At 41.0% G+C, this 22,000-nt stretch overlaps 1 protein-coding gene across 1 annotated transcript in view; it reads left to right on the forward strand.

Moving 5' to 3' along the window:
* The window catches only part of MTDH (metadherin), a gene marked incomplete at its 5' end in the record, with an annotated part of 39,332 nt that overhangs the window by 6,054 nt on the left and 11,278 nt on the right, over positions 1–22,000 (forward strand). Inside the window, 7 exons of the mRNA XM_019519384.1 lie at positions 9,442–9,546; positions 13,861–13,942; positions 14,615–14,791; positions 16,283–16,351; positions 17,617–17,865; positions 19,026–19,112; positions 20,126–20,224. Of these exons, the coding sequence (XP_019374929.1) occupies positions 9,442–9,546; positions 13,861–13,942; positions 14,615–14,791; positions 16,283–16,351; positions 17,617–17,865; positions 19,026–19,112; positions 20,126–20,224 (868 nt within the window). The remainder of the gene's footprint in view (positions 1–9,441; positions 9,547–13,860; positions 13,943–14,614; positions 14,792–16,282; positions 16,352–17,616; positions 17,866–19,025; positions 19,113–20,125; positions 20,225–22,000) is intronic.

Genomic DNA, 22,000 nt, shown 5'->3' on the forward strand with positions numbered 1-22,000 from the left:
GTCCCTGGCAGTCCAAAAAAAGTCTGAAGATTATTATTCAGAAGAAAAATGAAAACATCAAAATAATAATAAAACTTTTTTTTAGGGCTTTTTCCATGAAAAGGCAAAAAGGGTATATGTGGGAGAGTAGTGCATGCACATATAGAAGGCAGAAAGTTTGCAGGTCGCCTTTGAGGCATTCTTAAAACTACTTCAAAGGAGAGAGTAAAAATGATACTTTCAGATTGACGTGGCCCCAAAATTGTGGAAAAAACCAAAAAGTTTACCAGTGGTTTCCTTCTAAGTGTGGACTAAATGGTAACTTGCAGTGAAGTTTCTTGATTCATTAAACACTATACAGCATTGTAAAATATACTAGAAAAAATGAAATGTACTATACTGAAAGTTTGTTAGCCAAGATGAGTAAAATCCAAAACATGAACACTGAGCCTCATTAGTGGATGTTTTAAAAAAATATTATTTTTACACCTGTTATGAACAAACATTCTTAAAATCAAGTATCCATATGTACATTTATTGATTTAAATCCAGTGGGCCTTTTTCTTTAGTCATCCAGTTAAGTGCCAGGGGACTCGTTTCATTAAGGAAATGTCCCCGTAGCTTGTTCAGCTGTCCTTGTAATTTGGTTAAACAACTTTGTATTTTAGTGTTAGTTTTCAAATAGATCAAAGTAGTGATATAAGATGATACGGTGTAGTCAAGGTGATGTATTTTAACAAGGAACGAATTGACAGTGTGCATTTGAAAAATGAATATTAAAATTTTATTTTATTACTGAGCCTGCTGTGTAGCAAGAAATCTCAGCTCGTGCTACCACCGGCTAACATGAAAAGTTTCAATGATGTTTCTACTGCTGCTGCTATGCCCCTTGCATTTAATGGAATTAAACAGCTGTGTGTTACTTAATCTAATGTTTTAATATACTTCCATGTTAGGTTTACTCAAGTAGTCATAAGTATTTACTGAACATATTGAACACACTTATGGCATTAATCTCTACAATACTTCTACCAAAAGATGGAGGATTAAATTTACTAGCTCTAGCTGGATTTGTAAAATGTGGTACCAGGGTGTCTTACTTCCCAGAAATGCCCAGTTGAAGAGTGAATGCCTGCGTTCTCTAGCTCCTTGGAACGGAGTGTACAGTGGGATCTTGTCCCTAGACCCTGACTGAGGGCTGGATAATTCTTATTTTCTTAGCTAGTTAGATGTGTAATAAACTTTCTGGCTGCTGACAGGAAGCACAAGTATTCTTTCTCCTTTTCTCTCCCATCTCAGCCTGAATTCAGAATAATATGGCTGAATGCTTTTTCTCTACAATGATGGAGCTCTTTTCTCTGCATCACCTCTCAGCTTTATTGGTGCTGTGAAGGGAATGTTTGTATTGGTTTGCTGCAGTATTCATTTTCTTAATCCTTTCCCCTGTGCCTGCCTCTGTTGCAGATCAGAGACTTTCTAAACTTGCAGCAAAACAAAATTGAAGATCCTTGCCAGTTTCCTAGGGAATGGGGGGGGGGGGGAAGAAAAAACAAGCTTTGGCCAGTTTTTTGGCCTACAGAAGGTTTGGAAGGCTCAGAGCAGCAGTGGCTCTAGAACCATCTGTTTGTGGACTTAAGATGATAACAGAACATTGGTTTAATCTCAGTCTTCCAAATACAGGTTTTTTTCAACCATGGGAACTAGGGAGAAACTTTTATATAAAAAGTAAGTTTACATTTTGTGCCAGCATTTTCTGCACATTTGGGAAAGTTTCCTAAGTGGTCTAGGTGAATGGGTTTTTCAAGCCAAAACTTCACATATGTAGTGTGCTTGCTGAACTTTATGCTGTATATTTTTTTCTAACTTTGAAACTGCTGCCTACTTACTTATGAACTGTTAAGTGAACATCATATCACAATAGAGAGAGAGAAATTGGTGTGTGTTCTACAAATTAAAGTTCATCTCATTTTTAGAGTAGATCCTGCATAGGATGAATCAGTTTTGCCTTACCTATACCTTGTATATATTATCCTCCCTCTCTTCCTCCAAAAAATAAAAATAAAATAGAGATTACTCTGGCATCATTATTCCTGAGAAATGATGAAATGAAAATAAATATGAAATGTATCATATTTGTGCCATTTATTAAGTTAACATTTTCAGAGTAAATTGAATATAGTCACATTGAGTTTCAGACTGTAGCCATTTTGCCTTTAGTTGCATATTAAATTTAGAAGAGTTTTAAAAATAATGGATAAATTTTTGTGCATCTCTTACATGAGGGAATTTTGATTGAATTTTTATAATTTCTTTGGGGAAAAAATCAAAAATAACATTTACATCCTGAGCTGAGATTTTTGTGCAGTTGTGTGACCTAACTGCAACACATGCTGTGCTTCTTACTGTAATTGCACATTTTGACCTGCGTAGCTATTTCTTTATTTGTCTTGTATTCACATTTCTACATCTATATAATTTAGTCACTGTATATGCTGGGATTTTTACATCTCGTAAAATAAGAAATAGCTATGTAGATATGCGTTGGCAGTTCTACAGCTCTGAATTTAGATTTATCCCTCTTTGGTGCACTGGGTTTTACAACACACTAGGTAGGTGTGATTATTTGCACTATCATTTTTTTTCTTTATGTAGCTAAGCTCCCTTACTCCTTTTTAAACCCTTTATGTGAATGCATGTTAAGGTGGATAAAAATTTAAAAAATTAAATGGATTTTTATTTGAATCAGATTTTTAAATGTATTTGATTCATATATGATTTTTTTTAAAGATTATTTTTTAAAAAATAGACCTATATAAAGATAGTTTTAATTTAAGTTATGTTGGAGCTCAAAGATACCATCATGGAATAGGGATTATAACTTCTAATTTTACTATTTGAAACAATATATTCATGTAACTTTTTTTTAGAAATGTTTTATAAATAGGTCACAACAGCTGATATTAGGGCCTCAGTCTTATGGGGGTCCCAGAGGCTCCTCTATAGATTGGTAAAGAAAATCACTCTACCTAATGGGACTGTACTCAGTCTAGAACAGGGGTGGGCAACATACGGCCCGTGGGCCAGATCTGGCTCACCGGGCGCTTTCATCCAACCTACGCAGCCCCCCAGCGAATTGTGCCCTGCCCAGCCTTTCTGCCCATGAGGGTGGGAGGCACCTCCACCCGCCTATTATGCCTTGCTCCCACCCTCATGGGCGGAAGAGCAGGTGTGGCTAGCATGGGGAGTGGCTGCTGCTGCAGGCTTCCCTGGTATTTGGCTCCCTCCAGGCAGCAGGTCTGAAAGTGAGGGGTGGGGCTGGGGCTGGCTGCAGTACAGCCCTCGCCCACAGGGTGGCAGCAGTGCAGAGCTTGTGGTGGGGGGGAGGGGGCATGGGGACTCCCCCACACTTCTGCCTCCCCCAGTGCAGCCCTGGCAGGCAGCAGCGGCTTGTACTCTGCTCTGTTCAGTGCTGGTGTCTGGCTCTGGCCAGCGTTGCAAGGAGCACAGCCCCCACTGGGCCAGTTGTTTCACCAGCACTCCCACACACAGGGCACAGGAGCCAGGCACTAGTGCCCCCACCTGTTTTTGTACCATGGGGTGAGTGTGAGGGGGGTGGGCCCACACCCCTCCCACCCTTCCTCACACTGAACAAATCACATGCGCAGACACGCACACCGCTCCCCCAGTTGCCTGCATTGACTGCAGGAGAGTCCAGTGTGTTTCAGAGACCTGAAAGTTCCAGAGCCACATACCCACACACCACAAATGCCACAACCCCCTAACATACCCCGAGTCCTCCCACATACAGCCACATGCACACATCCACAATACACAAGACGCATGATTTATTTTTTAGTTGTTGTGTGCTTACCTCTATAGACAGTACACCAACACAAATCATAACAAAAAAACAAGTATGTTACAGTAGGTGTTTGACTTCTAGAAGGTTTTGTGTTTTTCTGGTTCTAAGGTGGCAACCCCCTCACCCCTTCATGAAGGAGTATTTCCAGAGGGCAAGGAGAAGGACTTCTGGTGGCAAAGGTCAGGGCTTAGGTGTGGGACTTCTGGTCCCAAGTTGGCAGCCAAGGGGCAGGGCTACCCATGTGGCCCCTCAACAGCTCACCAAACCTCATTAAGTAGCCCACTGCCCAAAATAATTGCCTGCCCCGGTCTAGAAGGTCCCATTAAGAGTCTCTGATGCTTAGTTTCAGTTTTCAAACTGTGGATTTGTGTCTGCAGATATAACATCCTTGTTAACAGCAGTATATTGAGATGAGAAATAACAGACCTGATCACATACCCATCAGCCCTCTTGTCTCTGCAAGTTTTTGTACACAGTCAAGCCCTTACTTAGGGGTGCACTGATCAAGATTTTTGAGGCCAGTGCAGATAGCCGATTCTGAAGGAGGCATATTGGCTGATACCAATCCAATTTCTGATACACAGCCCCGTGGCTTGAAGAGCAGTGTCCAGCTGGTACGTCTGTTGTGGTGGGATGGGGGAAAGAAGAGGTATAGGGGGGCGGGGGGCAGATTGAGGCCCCTGTGGTGAAGGAGGGAGAGGAGGCTGGGGCTGGCAAGGTGGGGTGCAGGATGGAGCCATGGCTTGTGGGGGGTGGGTGGCTCCCACCCTGCACACACTGTGGGATGGCAAGGGGGGGTGTGCCCCTGGATCTGTGCAAGGTGGGGTGGCTTGCCCCTGCAGGCTGGGGCCAGGGCTGTGCTGGGCTCTTCCTGGGGCAGGGGCTGGGCCGGGCTGTACTCGGGGTGGGGCAGGCGGCGGCGTTTGGGGAGGGGGGTGGGGGAGCCTGCAGCCACCCCAAAATTTACAGCTTTCTGCTTCCGGTACTGCTGCCTGCCCTGCCCACAACGCAGCCTGCAACAGCACCCCCCTCCCTACCCCCATGCCCTTCCAGGGTGTATGCAGGGTGGGAGCCACTCCCACCTCGCTCCGCCTGGGCAGCGCCTGCCCCAGCCCCTGCCTCACTGTCTCCATCACCACTGGGGCCTTGATCTGCCTCCCCACACCCCTTCCATCACAACAGACTTACCAGCTGGATGCAGCTCTCTACCCTGCTTGGCTGTGTTCCTGCTTGCCTATGTGCTGTGCTGCAGCTGTATGCATGTACAGGACATTTATTGGCTGTGGCAGGCAAAAAAGCCAATTTCGAAAAGGCAGTTTTCTTTCTATCGGTGCCAATCCGATATCAGACTGGCATATCGGTGCATCTGTAGCCCTTAACTCTCTCTAAAAATGCAAAGTTTCCGGAAGTTAATAGGGGATTCTTGGGGGTGGAAGAGATCTGGGCAAGGAGGAGGATTCTGGACATAAATGCAAAGAGGGAGGGGGAATAGAAACAGAAAACAAATATTTTGAGCAGACTATTCCAGAAGTCTTGAGGAATAAGATTCTGAGTATAGCCTATCCATTCATTTGAGATCTAGTGAGGAAATAGTATGGTAGAAGGGAAAACCTGTCATGGCAGCTGGCTTGCCAGGCTGTAAAAGAGACCTTGTTTAGAAATATTTTAATGAAGGTTATATCAAACAACAAGAATGCATTTTTGTTGAAAACAATGATTAAATTGAGGCTTTCTCACCAGTGATTTAAATCATGACTTGGATCATGATTTGAATTGATTTGATTTAAATCAAATCCACCCTGATATTGCATGTGTTCTGTTGCTTCTGTTTGATTTTAAATTGGTCTGACATACATTTTCGGATTTCCCTGCCTCCCCACCCCCCTTAATCAACAACTTTTTAAGATAAATCAAATTTCAATTTGAAATGATTAATTAGCATTTTGAAGGACTTCTGGGAACTGGATGGTTAAGTTTAAATGAGGCAAAGTCAGCTTGTATTATAGTCAAGGCTCTATCTACAAATATGCAGTTGGGCTAGAGTAATGTTTAAAAGGATGAAAGTGAGCATTTGAAGTAAAATGAGTGTGTATCAGAATAGTTTTTTTCCAAAACCTTAAATTAAGTAACTGACCCTTATTGTTAAACATTTTAGGTTAAGAATGACACAAATAGGACCAATTCTTTTCTACAACCTGATAATCTTAAACTCTGTAGATATTCACCTGAGTTAGATGCTGGTTGATGTTCCCTCTGAGTGTGGGGGACTTCTGTTAGGAGATAGTTCAAATAATATTATGGGGAATATTATTTACAAGAAATGTACTAACGTCTTTAATGTTGCAGTTGGATTGTGGTTCTGACAGATCTGTGAGCAGGTTTTAAAGGGATGTAAAACAGTAATAGAATTATAAGAAGGAAGAAAAATAGTCTTTCAGTCTGGTTTTGGCAAGGAGAGTAGGGAAGTGGTAACAATATATCTTGGGTGTAAAGTAATTTAGGTCTTACTGCTTAAGTCTTTTGGAAAGATATTCTGACTTTATCATTTTCTGACAGAAAATTTAGTTGCTTCAATACTAAGCTCTCATCTTAAGCTGCATGTTGACCGCCGTAGAGGATAGACTAGATGTTCTAATAGATGATGATTCTATTTCTATTAATAGTTTTAGAAATTGCCGCGGTAGCTAAGGTAACTAAGGTAACACAAAGTAATGCTGAGTGTTCTGCAGTTAGGGAAATCATATCAATGGTACACAATATCAAAATAAGCATAATGTAACATAGCAAGGTTTGCTCCTTGTACCATTTAAATGAAGGATTGAGTGTAGGAGTTTATGGAAATCTTTAATAATTGAGCTCTGATATGGTCTTGTTTTAAGATAAATGGCTAATGAGGCTTGGAAAAAGTACAGGTTGGATTATTTTTGTGACCTAGGGCTTAGTTCAGAAGTTTGCTAAATAGGCTCTAACCAAAAAGAAAATAAAAATCTACTTGATTTATTCAGATGTCATGCAGAACTATAATTCTTTTTTTAAGGTGACTTGAAGCTAAAATTGTACCTTTCAATTTGCTGTTAAGGTTCTAATCGCTAATAAAACTTCTTAATAAGGCTTTCTTAATCCTGGTTTTTCCTAAAATTGTTTTCTCACTCTTCATCTATCTCCTGAAGGCAAGGTAGCATAGAACCTCATTCAGTGACAGTTGTGCAGCTTAACAGCCTTCCCTTAGTTCACTTCAGGGCCCACCTAAAAGATGCACTTCACCATGTCCTTTGTATGGAATGTATGTTGTACACTCTGTAAAGTTTAAAGTAATTATAAGAGAGAATAGTTGTATATTTTTAGCTTTGAAAAGCGTAAATACATCCAGAGGTTACACAGTGTTGAGATTTTATCCATTGTCAAGTAATTTGGAATAGTTACAGAGGCTCTAGCTAAGTTCCGTCCCCTCCCCAAGTACAATTCTGATCCGCTTCTCCTCCTCCCTGATCTGTACTTTCTGCCCCCTCCCCAGTCTGTTGCTGTGCTAAATACAACAGCTGCCCATGCCACTCTTTGGCATGCATGTCACAGGTTGGCCACCCCGATGTAGGTTATTGACTGTAACATGTCTATAGGTTTAAAAAAGTAAGAGAGTAGGAATGGCCTGTTGCTGCTCTGTATTAGTACAGCATTTAGGAGTTGAACAATCAAACCAGAACACTTAAGAGTGGAGCAGAGTGTTTGAAGTAGAAGTGTAGAGACTTTTCTTGAGGGGTTGCTTTTAAAAATCCAGCCTTGTTCTTTTAATAGCTTGGATCTAAGTATATTTGTATGAAATCAGTAACCCAACAGCAGATAGTTTTAAAGACTTGGTATCTGATGGGATGATCTGAAAAGTCATTCCTAAATTTGGATGGGGGATGTTCAGTTTTTAATCCCTCATTCCATATGCTTGGCAAAAAATTGTGGCTGGTCTTCCAGGACTTCAACAGAGATAGAGTTTGTACTCATACGATCAGTAATACTGTAGGAATTTTATATAAAATGGTTGTGTTACAGTAATATATTGCAGAGCAGGGACTCTCCATTCTTTTTATCCTACAGCCTACCTCCCCCAAGCCCATGTACGTCACCACAGCTTGCATCCCTTGTGGTCCTCTAACTAGCATGCCAGAGGGATGCCCACATGGTGCTGCATCCCCTTAGCCTGGATCTGTTTTGTGACACTTGTTGAGAAATGTTGCTATAGAACAGTGGCTCTCAACCTTTTTTGTACCAGAACCCATTTATAAACATTGATGGCCGGTCCTAACCCAATGCCCCTCACTCCCGACCCATTGCCCACAGGCCCCAGCCCCTCTACCCCTCCCCCAGTTTGTGGGGCAGGAGGTATGTGTGGGGTATGGGGGGCCCCAAACAGCCCCTTGCAGGCTGGAGCTCTGCCAGCCTGCCAGGGAAAAGCCATGGTTCCTCACCTTTTTCTCCTTTAAAGGATAATCCATTTTTAAAGTTTGTTCATGACTTTCATATATTCTTGTGACCCAGTTTTGGGTTGTGACCCACAGGTTGAGAAACAGTGCTATAGAAGACTGGGCGCTAAAGTTCTTTCATGTTTGTACAGTTTTTAATGTAGTTTATATAATACGTGCTTGCTTTTATGTGCATGCATGTAAAGAAATAACATGCATAATCCTATTTATTTTTATATGTAAGTTCAGTGGCTAGGCAGTTTCATATGTGCATTTGTAAAACCCAACTAGCAAAGTTCTTAAATATTGTTACATTTAGCAAAACCTAGCTGGAATCCAAGATGCATGTAATTAGATTACAGCACGCTAAGATTCCTGGAAGTTTGGCAGGTTCAAATTTTGTTAGTAAGAAACTAAACATATAATACTTTTAGGCAGAAGATTGTTCAAATGCTACCAGTGCCCTTCATCTTATGTAAAAATATTCAAGTTGTATAGAATGCCATGGAGTACTTGGTTATTACAAGGCAGGGAAAAGATTGCTCTCAATCTTGGTTTTCCTTTCTTTGGATGCCTTTCTTAATATGCTTGTGTATGGCATGCAGGACGGTGGCTATTCAGGGTATTGTCTATATAGACTACTAGTCTGTTGTCAGATTGCTATTAGAATGATATTTACTTCTTGGTATACTTGCTTCTAGACTACATACAGTAAACAAGGCCAACTGATTCTCTCCTGAAAGCATGCATTTAATTTTTGCAAATGTTTTATGTCAAAAATTTAATTCGGTTTTATGTTAGAAGATGATTAATCAGCTGGCACTTGGGGTTTTTCCCCACATAATATACAAGACCAGTAGCTGGCAACATTTTAAGGCTGTGGGCTGGATCTCATTCGTGTCAGGGTGGGCACTAGGACCCAGCCACAACCACTGCTTTTTCCTGTGATGGCATGCGGAAGTATCCTGCCACTGAATCCCTTTGTCCACAGGCTAGATCTAATGGCTCCATAGGTTGTAGGTTGCCAGCCCCTTTCCAGAAAACAGCTGGCCTTCAACTCGCTTGCTGTACTTATGATTATAACTTAAGCTTTTCTTCACCTGACTTTTTCCAGATTTAATCTGATTCTAATTTTTGTTACATATACAGCCTAATGGACGGTCTCTCCTTGAAGTGTCTGAGGATGAAATAATTCAGACTGCTCGTAAAGAGAATCTGAAGCAGCCACTGGATGCAGAAAAGAAGAATGAGAAGGTCAGTTCCTGATTTGAAACTGCAGTAAACTTTATTTTTTCATATTTCTATGTTTGTAATACCTGAAGACCCTAACCAGGATTGTATATAAGCAGACAGAAGGTTCTCCATGCTATAGAGAGCTTTGATTCAGTTTACTTTAAAAAAAAATCCAGCTGTCGGTTAGAGATATCTAAAATACTCAGAACCCACTTGATTTATGGAATGTTTGCACTTTTTATGAAATAATTTTAAAATGGTGGACAATTACTTCTCTACATAAAAATTTAATATATCTGCAGCATTTTTAATTTCTGTACATGGCTTCCACACATCCTGGGGCAGTGATGTTAAAGATAAGGCCCATAGGCCCAATATAGCCCATGGAGCTACATAATTTGGCCCCCTTGGTGTTGTCTATTGGTCTCAATGTGACCCACAGGAAGTGTCAGGTGTACCAGTTGGCCCTGCCTGCAGTGCCTGTTTCAGCTTGCATCCCAGAGTGGCTGCCATGTGTAGCACAGCTGCATGAGGCTCTGGGCCATGCATTGGCCAGATGAGTTTGACACCCCTACCCTGCAGCTTGAATGGGAGTCATGGGCTTAAGGCTTACAAGATCTGGCCTTTAGATGGTCTTTATATCCTTAATTTCTGAAGACACATACACCATTTTCAAGATTGTGCATGTGGGTTGGTGAACTGACCATTTGTTTGGTGACTATACAAGACTCTTTAAAACTGGAAGAAAGAAAATAGTACTCCCTATTCTATTGTAGGAACAGCAATTTTAAATGCATATACATATAAAAAAAATAGGCATATGGTCAAAACAGGTTTCTGTCTTGGCTCTTTTTGGTCCAAACTGCACCAAATTTCCCATGGGGTTGTACAACTGAAAATGCATGTAAATATCTCCTGGCTTCACTTCTCATGTCAAATAGACTGACATAATGTTCTGATTTAGAGAAGATTGGAAAATATTGGTTCTGGCTACAAGTACATTTTTGCTTTTACTGTTTTTTTTTTCCTTTGCTATCAGTCTAATTAAACTGAAACTGTTTGGAATACAAGTTCATGGTATATATTAAAAATATTTTGTAAATAGGATAAAAGACCATTGTATATCTTTGCCAATTCCTAACTGTTCATGTTTTTCTGGTTTGAGTCTTTAAGTTAGTGAAAATTCCTGTAGAAGTAAATTCTGCAGTAATAATGTTGCATAATAAGAAATGTTCTATTAAGGATTCTAAAAGATGCCAAAGATCTTTGTGTTAAAGGCATTTGGTATGAAATAGTTATTTTTTTTATCTCTCTGGTTCCTTTTTTTTCCACAAAATCTATCAGTCTGACTTTGCCCTGCCATGAACAGAGCACAATGGAGCACTTACTCCTAACCTGTGGTAGGCAACCCCTGGCCTGGTGTGGCACGCAAAGTCATTTTGCTTAGCACTCAGGATTGAGGCTGCACTGCCACAACAAGGATCAGCCCCTTCGTGGCTCCCCAAGTACGCCAACATCTTACACAAGTTGAGGTTGCAGGTGTTTTTGGCATTCTGCCCAAAAATATTGCCAACTTCTGATCTAACCAGTTAGCAAAACTACACAGTCAACCCTGATACAATGATAGTCGCATCCTAACCTGCCAACTTGGTGCTGCTGTAAAGGTTGTTAAAATAACACTTGAGATTCAAGTAAGAGGGCCATGCCCCCTGCTACAGAAGAAGACCGCTCCCCTCCCCCCCCCATACGAAACTGACCACGGCGTAAAATATCTTCTTGATCCCAAATAGGGTGATTGGTGTGAACCTGAGCTGGGGGGTGGGGAAGCCAGGAACCTCAGCTTTACTCCTAGCAGGAGCACTGGGACACCACAGTCAAAATCCCCAACCTTGGCTGCAGCCAATATCCAGTGGTTCTGAGGAAGATTTTTTTGTGGGGGGGAAACCCTAACACATACAGAAGCAAGAGAGGAAAAAATCCTTTCCTGGCCCCATGTGGCAACCAGAAAAGCACACCCATGTGGGAAATGCCCATAGTACAACATAGGCACAGCTACTTCAAGATCATCCCTGACCAGTGCCTGTCCAACCTTCTTGAACACCTCAAGTGATAGTGATGCCACAACTTCCCTAGGCAGTCTGTTTCACTGTTCTCACAGTAAAGAAGCTTTTCCTGATATCCAAATTAAAACCTACTTTGCAACTTCAAGCCATTGGTCTGCATCCTGCTCTCCACAGTAAGAGAAAAAAGGTGTTTTTCCTCATCTTTATAGCAGCCCTACAGATATTGGAAGATGGCTATCACATCTTAAGTGCCTTTCCTGCCAACTGAATATACCTAGCTCCTTCAGTCTCTCCTTTTATGACTCAGCTTCCAAGCCCTTTATCAGTTTTGTCACCTGCCTCTAGATCCTTTGCAGCCTCTCCATGTTCTTGTTAAATGTGGAGCCCAAAACTGCACATAGTACTGTAGATGAGGTCTAACCTGCAACAAATGAAGAAGCACTGTCACTTCCCATGCCTTTCACCTGCTGCATCCCAAAACTGTATTTGCCTTTTGTGCCATTGCATCGTGCAGCACAAAAGACAAATACAGTATTCAATATGTGGTCTACGAAGACACCCAGATCCTTCTCCAGTGTGCTGCTATCCAGCCAGGGATTGCACATTTTTTGACTGGTTTTCCTGAGGTGTAGCACCTTGCATTTATCAACACTGAACTTCATCTAATTAGTTCCAGCCCAGCTTTTCCAGTCTATTGAGATCCTTCTGAATTGTGCTCTCTCTTCCAACATGTTCACAATCCTTTCCAGGTTTTTTTCATTTTTAAATTTACTCAAGAAGCTTTCTATGCCAGTGTCCAAATCATTAATAAACATGTTGAACAGCACTGGCTTCAGGATGGATTCCTGTGAGTCTCTGCACAAATTATTAAAAGGAATGTATAGCTAGAGAGTGTAGAGTTCAGGTATGTGCTGGTACTTTTCAGAACCCTGGACTCTCTTTAAGCTTTTGTGTAGATAATTAGGTAGACAGCCATGTTTGTCACCTGGAGAAATCACCCTCTTTTCATACATGGCGTGTACCATTAATACTTTGTATCTACTGAGTAAAATATTGAAAGCCTTGTCAGAGTGATGTTTCTTTGTGGTTTAGGACAGCAAGTAGCTGTCTTGGAATTAAGTGGTTATTTCATATATAAAAACTGCATGTAAACTAAAAGCTGAGACTTCTGCACCTCAAAATGTATTGTTTTTGCAAAATTTTTATATTTTGTGTGTGGGAAGGGGGTAGGAGGATAGGTTTGGGGTTTTTTTCACTTTTGTCTGCAGAGAGGCCAGTGCATCTGACAGACTTTAGGCTTTTGGTATGTCTGCCAAGTTCTTGACGTTTTGTACAGCTGGTGGCAGAACCAAGATTGGCAGCCTTATGTGCTGCAGAAGGTGATCACTTAAAATGAATAGAGAGCCCTTTGTGAAAGGGCTGACTTCTGTTTTGTATATTCATCTTGTATGTCTTGGCTGTTTTTCAGTTAGTGATGTCATTATGATAGTAACTGTTGCAAACACAGACAGTTTGGCAGGTGGTAAGGAAGACCATTGAATCCCGGTAAACAGTGATAGTAAAGCAAACTTAAAATTTTTGAAGTATTGATTTTTCTTAGTCCTTGTTTTTGGCAGCAGATAATCCCTTTTTTTCAAGGCTTTATTGAATGATAAATATTAGTGTCCAGGACTTCTGCAATAATATTAAAAAAACAAAAAAGGATGATCTCTATGCAAGTTATATATGTGTATATTTAGGCCTCATTTTGCTATTTATATTTGTCATTTGACAGATTTCATTCAGTAATTTGTAGATTACCTTTAGCATATTCCTTCTTTGCTTTTGATAATGTATAGAAACTGAAAGGTTTGGGCATGCAGAAGGATAACAAAGAAGTAAAATAGGTTTTGTTCTGAATTGGTTTTGGTTCTTGGCCTTCCTCTCTCCCCTTCTCCCCTCCCCCACTTGTCCATTACATCTCCCAAGTTCTTTTTAGTCATTGTGTTCCCAGATGATGTCCCCCATTCTGTAGGTGTGGCCTGTGTTTTTCATTCCAAGATGTATACCATACTATATTGATTCTTTTCTTTAAGGGCTTAGTTTTACCAATCTGTTCACATAGCTGTGAGGCCTGTCCTTGTAACTAATTTCAAACATAGATTAAACTGTCATTCCAGTCTATAAATATCTAATTCTTAACCTTCGGCTGACATACATTTTGTAAGTTTCAGGTTAGAATTATTTGATTTCTTTGAAATGAAACTGAGTTCTTGTGTTGTTTTTTTTCTAGTCAAAGAAGAAAAAGAAATCAAAGGGAGATTCTAAAACAGTTCAGGACCTGTCGCGTGTAGATGGAAAGGAAGTTGATGAAGGTACCAAGAGCAAAAAAATGCAGTTGAACTATATGTTGGTCTGTGTGCTATTTATGACTTACATATTTGGGTAAAAATGTAGCTACTTTCTTCCTAAATCTACTCTGTCTCTATGGGTATTTTCTAGCAAATTAAATATTTAAAGATAAAGTTATTGCATGTTGTATATGAAAATCAAGGATGTCTGAGAGAGAAATTTAAGATGAGAGCTTTACAGTTGTGGTACTGCAGTTTGATCTGGGAATGTTTAAATAGGGCATTTTTTGAAAAATATAACTTGATATATTTTAGTAGTCTAGCCTTTATCTTATCCTCCCTGAAGTGTTGTGACTTGTGTAGGGTGCAAGATTGTTAAAAAATAAATAAATAAATAAAAACATCCTCCTACGGTTATCGCGTGCAGAAAAGGACATGTTAAAATCCAAATTGCACCATTTACCTACTACTTGCAAAGTTTAGTTCTATGCTGCTCTTCTCACATTTTTCTCGCCTATTGGTTTTGAGTCTACCATATCTGTAGCCTATAAGCAAATTCAACTAGAACTCAAATTTAATCTTAATTGGTTTAGGTCCAGACTTATGGGAGGGTGGCATATACACGATTAATATTTAGCACTTCTTTACTGTATCTTGCTAATCTAATGATGTTTTTACTTATGGCACTGTTTATAGGAGCCTGGGAAACTAAAATCAGTAACAGAGAGAAACGGCAGCAGCGTAAACGCGATAAAGTATTGACCGACACTGGTTCAGTAGAATCAAATGTCCCTGGGTTGGATGCAGTTACCATATCCCCTGAACAGCTAATACCTACACCATCTCTTCCAGTTGGTCTCAGAAAAAATAAAGGTATGAGAATGAAAATGGGAAGTAGGAAGAAAAACTGAAAACCAAGCAGTGCTTTAGAAATGAAAAAGTTAAGAACTACTTTTAGAAATAGGTGAAAAACAAAACTTATTGTGGGTGATATCTATTATCATAATGGCATCAGCATCACTTCAGTTCTCACAAGCGAAATATGAAGGCATTTGGAATTGATCCTGACCAATAACAGACCTTGGCAAGCAATTGGAGCAAGTGGTGTTACCGTCTTCACCGGGGCATTAAAGTCCACAACAGGAATTGGCTTCAACAGCTTGAAGAGAAAAGTCTGCACAAAGCAAGCAGCTCCCAAACCACCCAGTCATGATGCATACACTTGCAGCCATTGCCACAGATCATGTAAATCTTGATTTGGACTATTCAGTCACATGACACACTGCAAGCCATCTACACCATAGGCTGCGATATCCACAGCCTCTTGCAGACAAAAGGATGTCAATCATATTTGGGAGCCAAAATCCTTAGTGTTGTTAAACAATTGTTATAAGATCCCTGTTGTTGGGTCACTGTTTTTAGGCAGAGAGCAAATGAGAAGGTTTACAATTCAGTACCTCTGGTACCAACTTGTGTGTGGTACCTAGCCTGAATGTCCTGCCCCCTCTGTTTTCTGACTCCACCTGTGGAAGTTCCTTCACTTCTCTATGTAGTAATTTCACGTCTGTATTAAAGTAAAACAAAACCTTTTTTGCTCCCAGTGCTACATCATTTCTTTTTTAGCTAGCGCTGTTAGCTCAAGAAGAGGGGAAAAACTCATTGTCTTATTCACTGCTAGATGAATAACTTCTCTAAGTAGACACTGTGATACCTCAAGATGCCAGCTTGCTTCTAAGCTACTCTGCCTTAGTTGGGAACCAATCATGTGGCTAATTAGGCAGAAAAATTTGTTGAGTGATTTGATAAAGTAGCAGAAAGCTTCAGCTTAGCTTTTCTTAGGTGCTGTGCTGTAGCAAATTCACATTCAGACTTTGACACCTTGGTGCCTTGAATCACTGCTGCTTGTGACTGGTGGCTTCCATCCTGACTGACTATACCATCATTGCCCTTGACTATTGAGTCAGTCATTCTGTTTGTCTCTGTAGGGATGTGGGAAAGAAAGCAACCAAACATTTCAAGAAAAGTCAAGCTGTTAGCTGGGTTATGTACTTAACTGCCATTCATGACCACCTGCCCTATGTTGGTTCAGACCTGGACGTCCTATATTGTGCCACACTATTTCAGATGTTGCCCTAATCCAGGTTAATTTCAAAGGCGTTCAGGTGTATTGGTATCTAAAATCTATGTAAAATAAAAAGAAATACCCAGTTTTAATTTTGCTTCTACATCTTAAGATATTTATATGCTTTGCATATTGTTAAAAAGATAATCCTTTGAAATATATTACAGACAAAGATGTTTTTATATCAGCAGCGAATAGTGACACATACAATAGTTTGTAAAGGGTTTCTCTCCTTGAATTAGGTGATACACTTCTGAATGTTCAAGTTAGCAGCTCTAAACCTGCGAGAGGAGATTCAGCAATTCAACAAGGTAAGAGTTAGACTGCTTGGCATCCTAACTTATTAATTAATTCTGTAACGAAACAGAATTCTGTGTTGTCAGAACATAGGATTCTGAGCTGTACCTTTTGTTTTCAGTGCGTGTTAGGGCTCAGAAAGAAGATATTCACCCAAGAAAACTAGAAACTTTAGTTTGGCATTGTCAAACCTAGACAGTTACTTATTAAGCCTTGTGGTATAACTGACCTAAATTTATGAAAAGTAGTAATTTAGCTAATGGGTGTATGTTGAGTTATTAGAAGTGTCATGGCCAACAGAAGTCTCAATCATTGCTTAAAAGCAGTGTTCCTGTGGAACATTGCTTAAAAAAAAGAAAATGCATGACAAGGATAATGGAATATGATGATAAATGTAAGATGATCATATTGTGCTTTAGGAGTCTAGCTTTTAGGGATCAGAAAGCATTTTTTCCCCACAGCATATAATTTTGCTGCTTGGGTTTTTTTTTTGCTTTTTTCTGAATCATTACGTTGTCCAGCTGGCTATAAGATACTGAATAGGCATAACAGGGACCAGTGCTCTAAAGTGATATCGGTGCCTGGTTGGTTCAGGCTGATACTGATTCTCAACTCCAAAGCTAATCAGAATTCTTTCATAAGTCATATTGGTGAGGACCTTGGGAGCCAGGGGAATAATGAGAAGAATATTAATCTCCCTCTGTGGCACAGAGTATGAATTACATCCTGGAATCATCTGGAGATATCTCACCTATTGGTTCTGTGCCATGTGTGGAACCTGGCATTGCTACTAGTTGACTAAAACAGCCTTAATTTGATGTCAGATAAGAGTATTTAGTCACTTCCAGTAGGAAGGAAGTGAAGAAAGCATATGGTAAAGATGAAAGTAGATAACACAGCCCTTACAACCCTGAGGAGAGCTGCTGAAGGAAAAACAAATCTTGTTCTCTATGTGGTCATAGGAAGGAGAATTCTGGAATTTTTTGTTACCTTCCCAAGAATGTAATAACGTGAGAGATCTAGACATGTACATTTTTTTTACGTAAGTGGTTCTGTAAATCTTACTCAAAACAATTCTTCATTTTTCCACCAGTGGCTTAAACCTTTGAAAAGGGTTATAGGAGGTAATGGAAATTGTCTTGCAACAGATGATTCTTGCATTAACAGCTCATCTAACAGGTGGTGATACCTCTCATTTTCTTGCTACTAACTGAATAACAAATATATGCAAATTGTATTTAAGCACTTCATCCAGTTACTTTATTTGTGATGTTTTAAGCTTCTTCAGGATCGAGTGAAAGCCCTGCTGTAAATGGAGGAAGCTGGAATGAGAAGTCTGTAAAAATCTCCCAGATCAGTGCAGGTGATGAGAAATGGGCATCTGTTTCATCAGCTACAACTGGGAAGAGGAAGACTGAGACATCTGCGTGGGGTCAGGATTCTGGAGATGCTAATGGAAATGGAAAGGATTGGGGTGTGTCCCTAGTGGGCAGGACGTGGAGAGAGCGTCCTTTGTTCCACGGCATTAGTAAGTTGCTCTATGAGAGTGTTCTTGGATCTCTTGAATGTAAAAATGTAACCACGTTTGGCTGTGAGCCTTTTAAGTAGTTTCAGTGCATTTAAACTATTAGGAATTCAAGCCATCTTCTGTTTGATAATAAAACTATTTTTATTGCCTTAAATACTTCTTTCCACAACTTTTCATTAAGTGTGGCTCTTCTGAGGTGTTTGAGGCTTGAGGTAAGAAATTTTCTGTGAAAAAAAATAACTTATGCTTCTTAAAAGCCTTTCCCTGTTGATATTAATCTAGAAAATAGTTTTCTACTGAATTTTTTTCTTTATTTCAATTTTTTTTATACACACATGCATATTATAATGTCTGTGTTAGTATGGTGGTTTTGCTTTAGTTTCATGTTGGTGTTCAACAGCAGCCAGTCCATTATTCCCAAATCTACAACATTTGAGGTGTGTGAAAGCAGCCCTTACAAATCTGGCTCAATTCTGCCAACTGTAACTGAGGGGGGTGCAAATTTTAGAGCCTCTCTGCATTGGCTGTCCCTTTGAAACGCTCAATGGGTGAAAGAACTCTGTAGGTCAGTGGTCACCAGCTGGCTGATCCCGATCAGCCAGTCGATCAGGGAGCCCCTGGCAGTCCATCTCTGACGCAGATCAACTGTCAGAGGCTCCACAATTGGGAGCGGCAGGATGTATGAGCGGCCGGCCAGGGCCCCCCTCACCCCTGCCCTCACTCCCTCCCTCACGGTGGGGTCTTTGATCTGTCCGTCTCCCCCCCACACACACACGGACTGGCTTGTGGGGGGGGGGGGGGGGGGCAAAAAAAAAAACCCCCCCGGGGGGGGGGGGGGGGGGGCAAAAAAAAAAACCCCCCCGGGGGGGGGGGGGGGGGGGCAAAAAAAAAAACCCCCCCGGGGGGGGGGGGGGGGGGGCAAAAAAAAAAACCCCCCCGGGGGGGGGGGGGGGGGGGCAGTAGATCCTGGATTGTCCTTTTACTTCAAAAAGTGATCTTCACCTTAAAAAGGTTGGAGATCACTGCTTTAGGTAATGATAGGCTGTATATAGTTGGAATTTCTTTACTGATTCTCTTTCTACATCTCTAGGTAACTAGCCAGTGGCCTGCAACATAGCAAAATGGAAAAATGAAAGTTTTTATTACACTTTTTCTTCTAGCTGCATGGAATGTGGATGGAAGGATCAATACCTCTGAACAAAATTCTGCTTCTTTCAGTTCCTTGGGACTAGCTCCTGCAGTTTCTGGTATGTTTAACTTCCCAAATTTAGGGGAAAAAACTTTGAAAAAGGAATTTGAACTAGACGTACTTTTACAATGCAGCAGTGTTCTATATAAGAATTGTAGCTATCAAGGCTAAGTTTTGGAAAATAATTTGTCAATCATTTTGTCAACCTGCAATTAGTTTTGATATATTAAGCATTCTGGCTATATCCACACAAGCACAGATGTTTGGTTCCCCGGGGACAAGTAGCGGCAGTGCACCTTGCGCCACTGCTATTTGTCCTGGGGAAAGCCCATGCCACACGTGCTTTGGTGCGCAGCAGATTACCCCAGATGGGGTAGGGGAGTGCGGGACCAGCACTAGGGGGCTGCAGCAGCAGCAATTCTGCCACACAGAGCCTGGCCAGCACCCTCTGAGTCCAGGTTACCTTTTCAAATGGATAAAAAAGGTAAATTAAATAAGAGGTGGTAAATTTGTCTTTTTCAGTTCTCCTTTTCTTCTTGGTATTCAGGAAAAGTGACCTTCGCGGTGAAGAACATTCAGTCATTTCTTTATCTCAGGCTGCACATATGAAGCTTGCTGTCCAAGGAAGGATATTCACTCTTTAAACTTTTGGCACCTGACCAAGGAACATTAAAATACAATTACCTAAAAATGCTATATATGAAAAATACCAAATGCTGTGTCTTTAGTTTTTTGAGTGAGCCTGGGAAAGTATTAAAACCATTGAAACTTTAACCCTAAATAAAATGAGGTTAAAATTGCAGTGATTTAGCTAACTTGTATGTTTGCAGGAACATGCAGACACAAGTTACTGTTACAGCATAACAGCTGATGTGTGTTCCCAGGTGATAGAGACAGGATTCCTGTACCAATAAACCCCTTGGAAACATGGGTCTTGGTCTTCTTTCATTCTTACCCCACACTTTTATTTGTATTTTTAAATGAGAGAACTCAGCAACACAATACCAAAGTTTTAAAAAAAGTTGCATGTTTTTATGTATAAAAAAAAACGTGAGATTTCTTGCCCTTTAGGATCCAGCAGTGAACCAGTTTCTCAGCCTGGTACTTCTGACTTCCAGTGGGATTTAAGCCACAGCCAGCCCCCTATTGATGATGAATGGTCCGGGTTAAGTATGTTCCTAATTTTTTTTGTGTGTGTGGGGAGGGGTAACTTTTTTTTAATTACTCAGCATAGCTGTGGATTAGCTTGTTTTCTGGTTTTTATGTGATCATTTTTGCTTTAGATAGCTAATTTTTTTAACTTCTGGGACATTTGTATACTTAAAGGTGATGTTTGATACTAGGAAATAATATGTCTAGAACTCTTACTTTTATATAATATTTTTTTAACTTTTTTAAAGATAACTACTTAGGGGAATTTACCTAGTTCAGATATGGTATTTAAGGGGGAAAATAATAAAGCCCCTGCCCATCTACAAATGTCCCGTTTCATCTGGCTTTTGGTAGAAAGTCTTGCTTGCTCCCCTAGTAAGCCGAATAGTTTTTAATTTACAGAGCGTTTATATTCCAGTATATGAAATGTATGAAAAGCCTTTCTATTCCAGTTGTTTGTATTCATACCACACTGCAAACTTTAAGTATAGCAAGACATTTGTAGTCAGCCTAGTTTGTTAAATGCCTAACATGTAGTGATTGTGAGACAAGTTTAAACGCTAGGAGCGCACCAGTAAAATTTTCTAGGCCCCTGCCAATAGGTGATGATTAACCAACCAGCTTGCTGCAAGGGCAGCATTGGACCCCTGATAAACCAGATGGGACAATTGACAACAGACGCCCAGGAAAACGCCAGCCTATTAAATGGGTACGTTGTGCCAGTCTTTCATCAGTCCCATGGGACACCCATGCCCATTACGGGTGAGGGAGATTCCCTGCCCTCCATCAATGCTGACCTTGTGAAGGAACACCTTGAGAGGCTGGACACCTTCAAGTCAGCTGGCCCTCACAATCTACACCCCAGGGTACTCAAGGAGCTGGCTAGCATCATAGCCCAGCCCCTGGCATGGATCTTCGAGAACTCCTGACACTCTGAAGTGCCCGAAGATTGGAAGATGGTCAGTGTGGTACCCATCTTCAAGAAAGGGAGGAAAGTGGATCTCGCAAACTACAGGACCATCAGCCTGACCTCTATCCTGGGCAAAGTCTTGGAAAAGATTATCAAAGAGGCCATCCTTAACAGACTAGTTGATGGCAATATCCTGAGGGATACCCAGCATGGGTTTGTTGCAGGTAGGTCTTCCTTGACCAATATCACTTTCTTCTGCGATCAGGTGACCTGTCACTTGGACAAGGGAAAGGAGATTGGTGTCTTATATCTTGACTTAAAAAAAAAAAAAAAAAGCCTTTGATCTGGTATCCCGTGATCACCTCTTGGTGAAACTGGCCAGCTGCAGCCTCGGGTCTACCACGATCTGCTGGCTGGGGAATTGGCCCCATGGTCGGACCTAAAGGGTGGTGGTTGACGGAAGTCAATCGTCATGGTGCCCTGTGACCAGTGGGGTCCCCCAAGGCTCTGTCCTTGGACCCATATTGTTCAACATCTTCATTAATGATGTGGACATTGGAGTCAGAAGGGACTGGCCAAGTTCGCCGACGATACCAAACTTTGGAGTAAAGCATCCACACCTAAGGACAGGAGGGCGATCCAGGCTGACCTTGATAGGCTCAGCAAATGGGCAGATGAGAACCTGATGGTGTTTAACACTGAAAAATGCAAGGTTCTCCACCTTGGGGAACAAAACCCTGCAGTATGCTTATAGGCTCGGCAGTGCTACACTGGATAGCACTACGAATTAAAAGGACTTGGGGGTCGTCACTGACCACAAGATGAACGTGAGCCTTCAATGTGATGCTGTAGCTAGTAAAGCGAGCAAAACGCTGGCTTGCATC

This window comes from Gavialis gangeticus, unplaced genomic scaffold (genome assembly GCF_001723915.1).
Source record: "Gavialis gangeticus isolate Ggan-Ray unplaced genomic scaffold, GavGan_comp1, whole genome shotgun sequence".
Taxonomy (NCBI): Eukaryota; Metazoa; Chordata; order Crocodylia; family Gavialidae; genus Gavialis; species Gavialis gangeticus.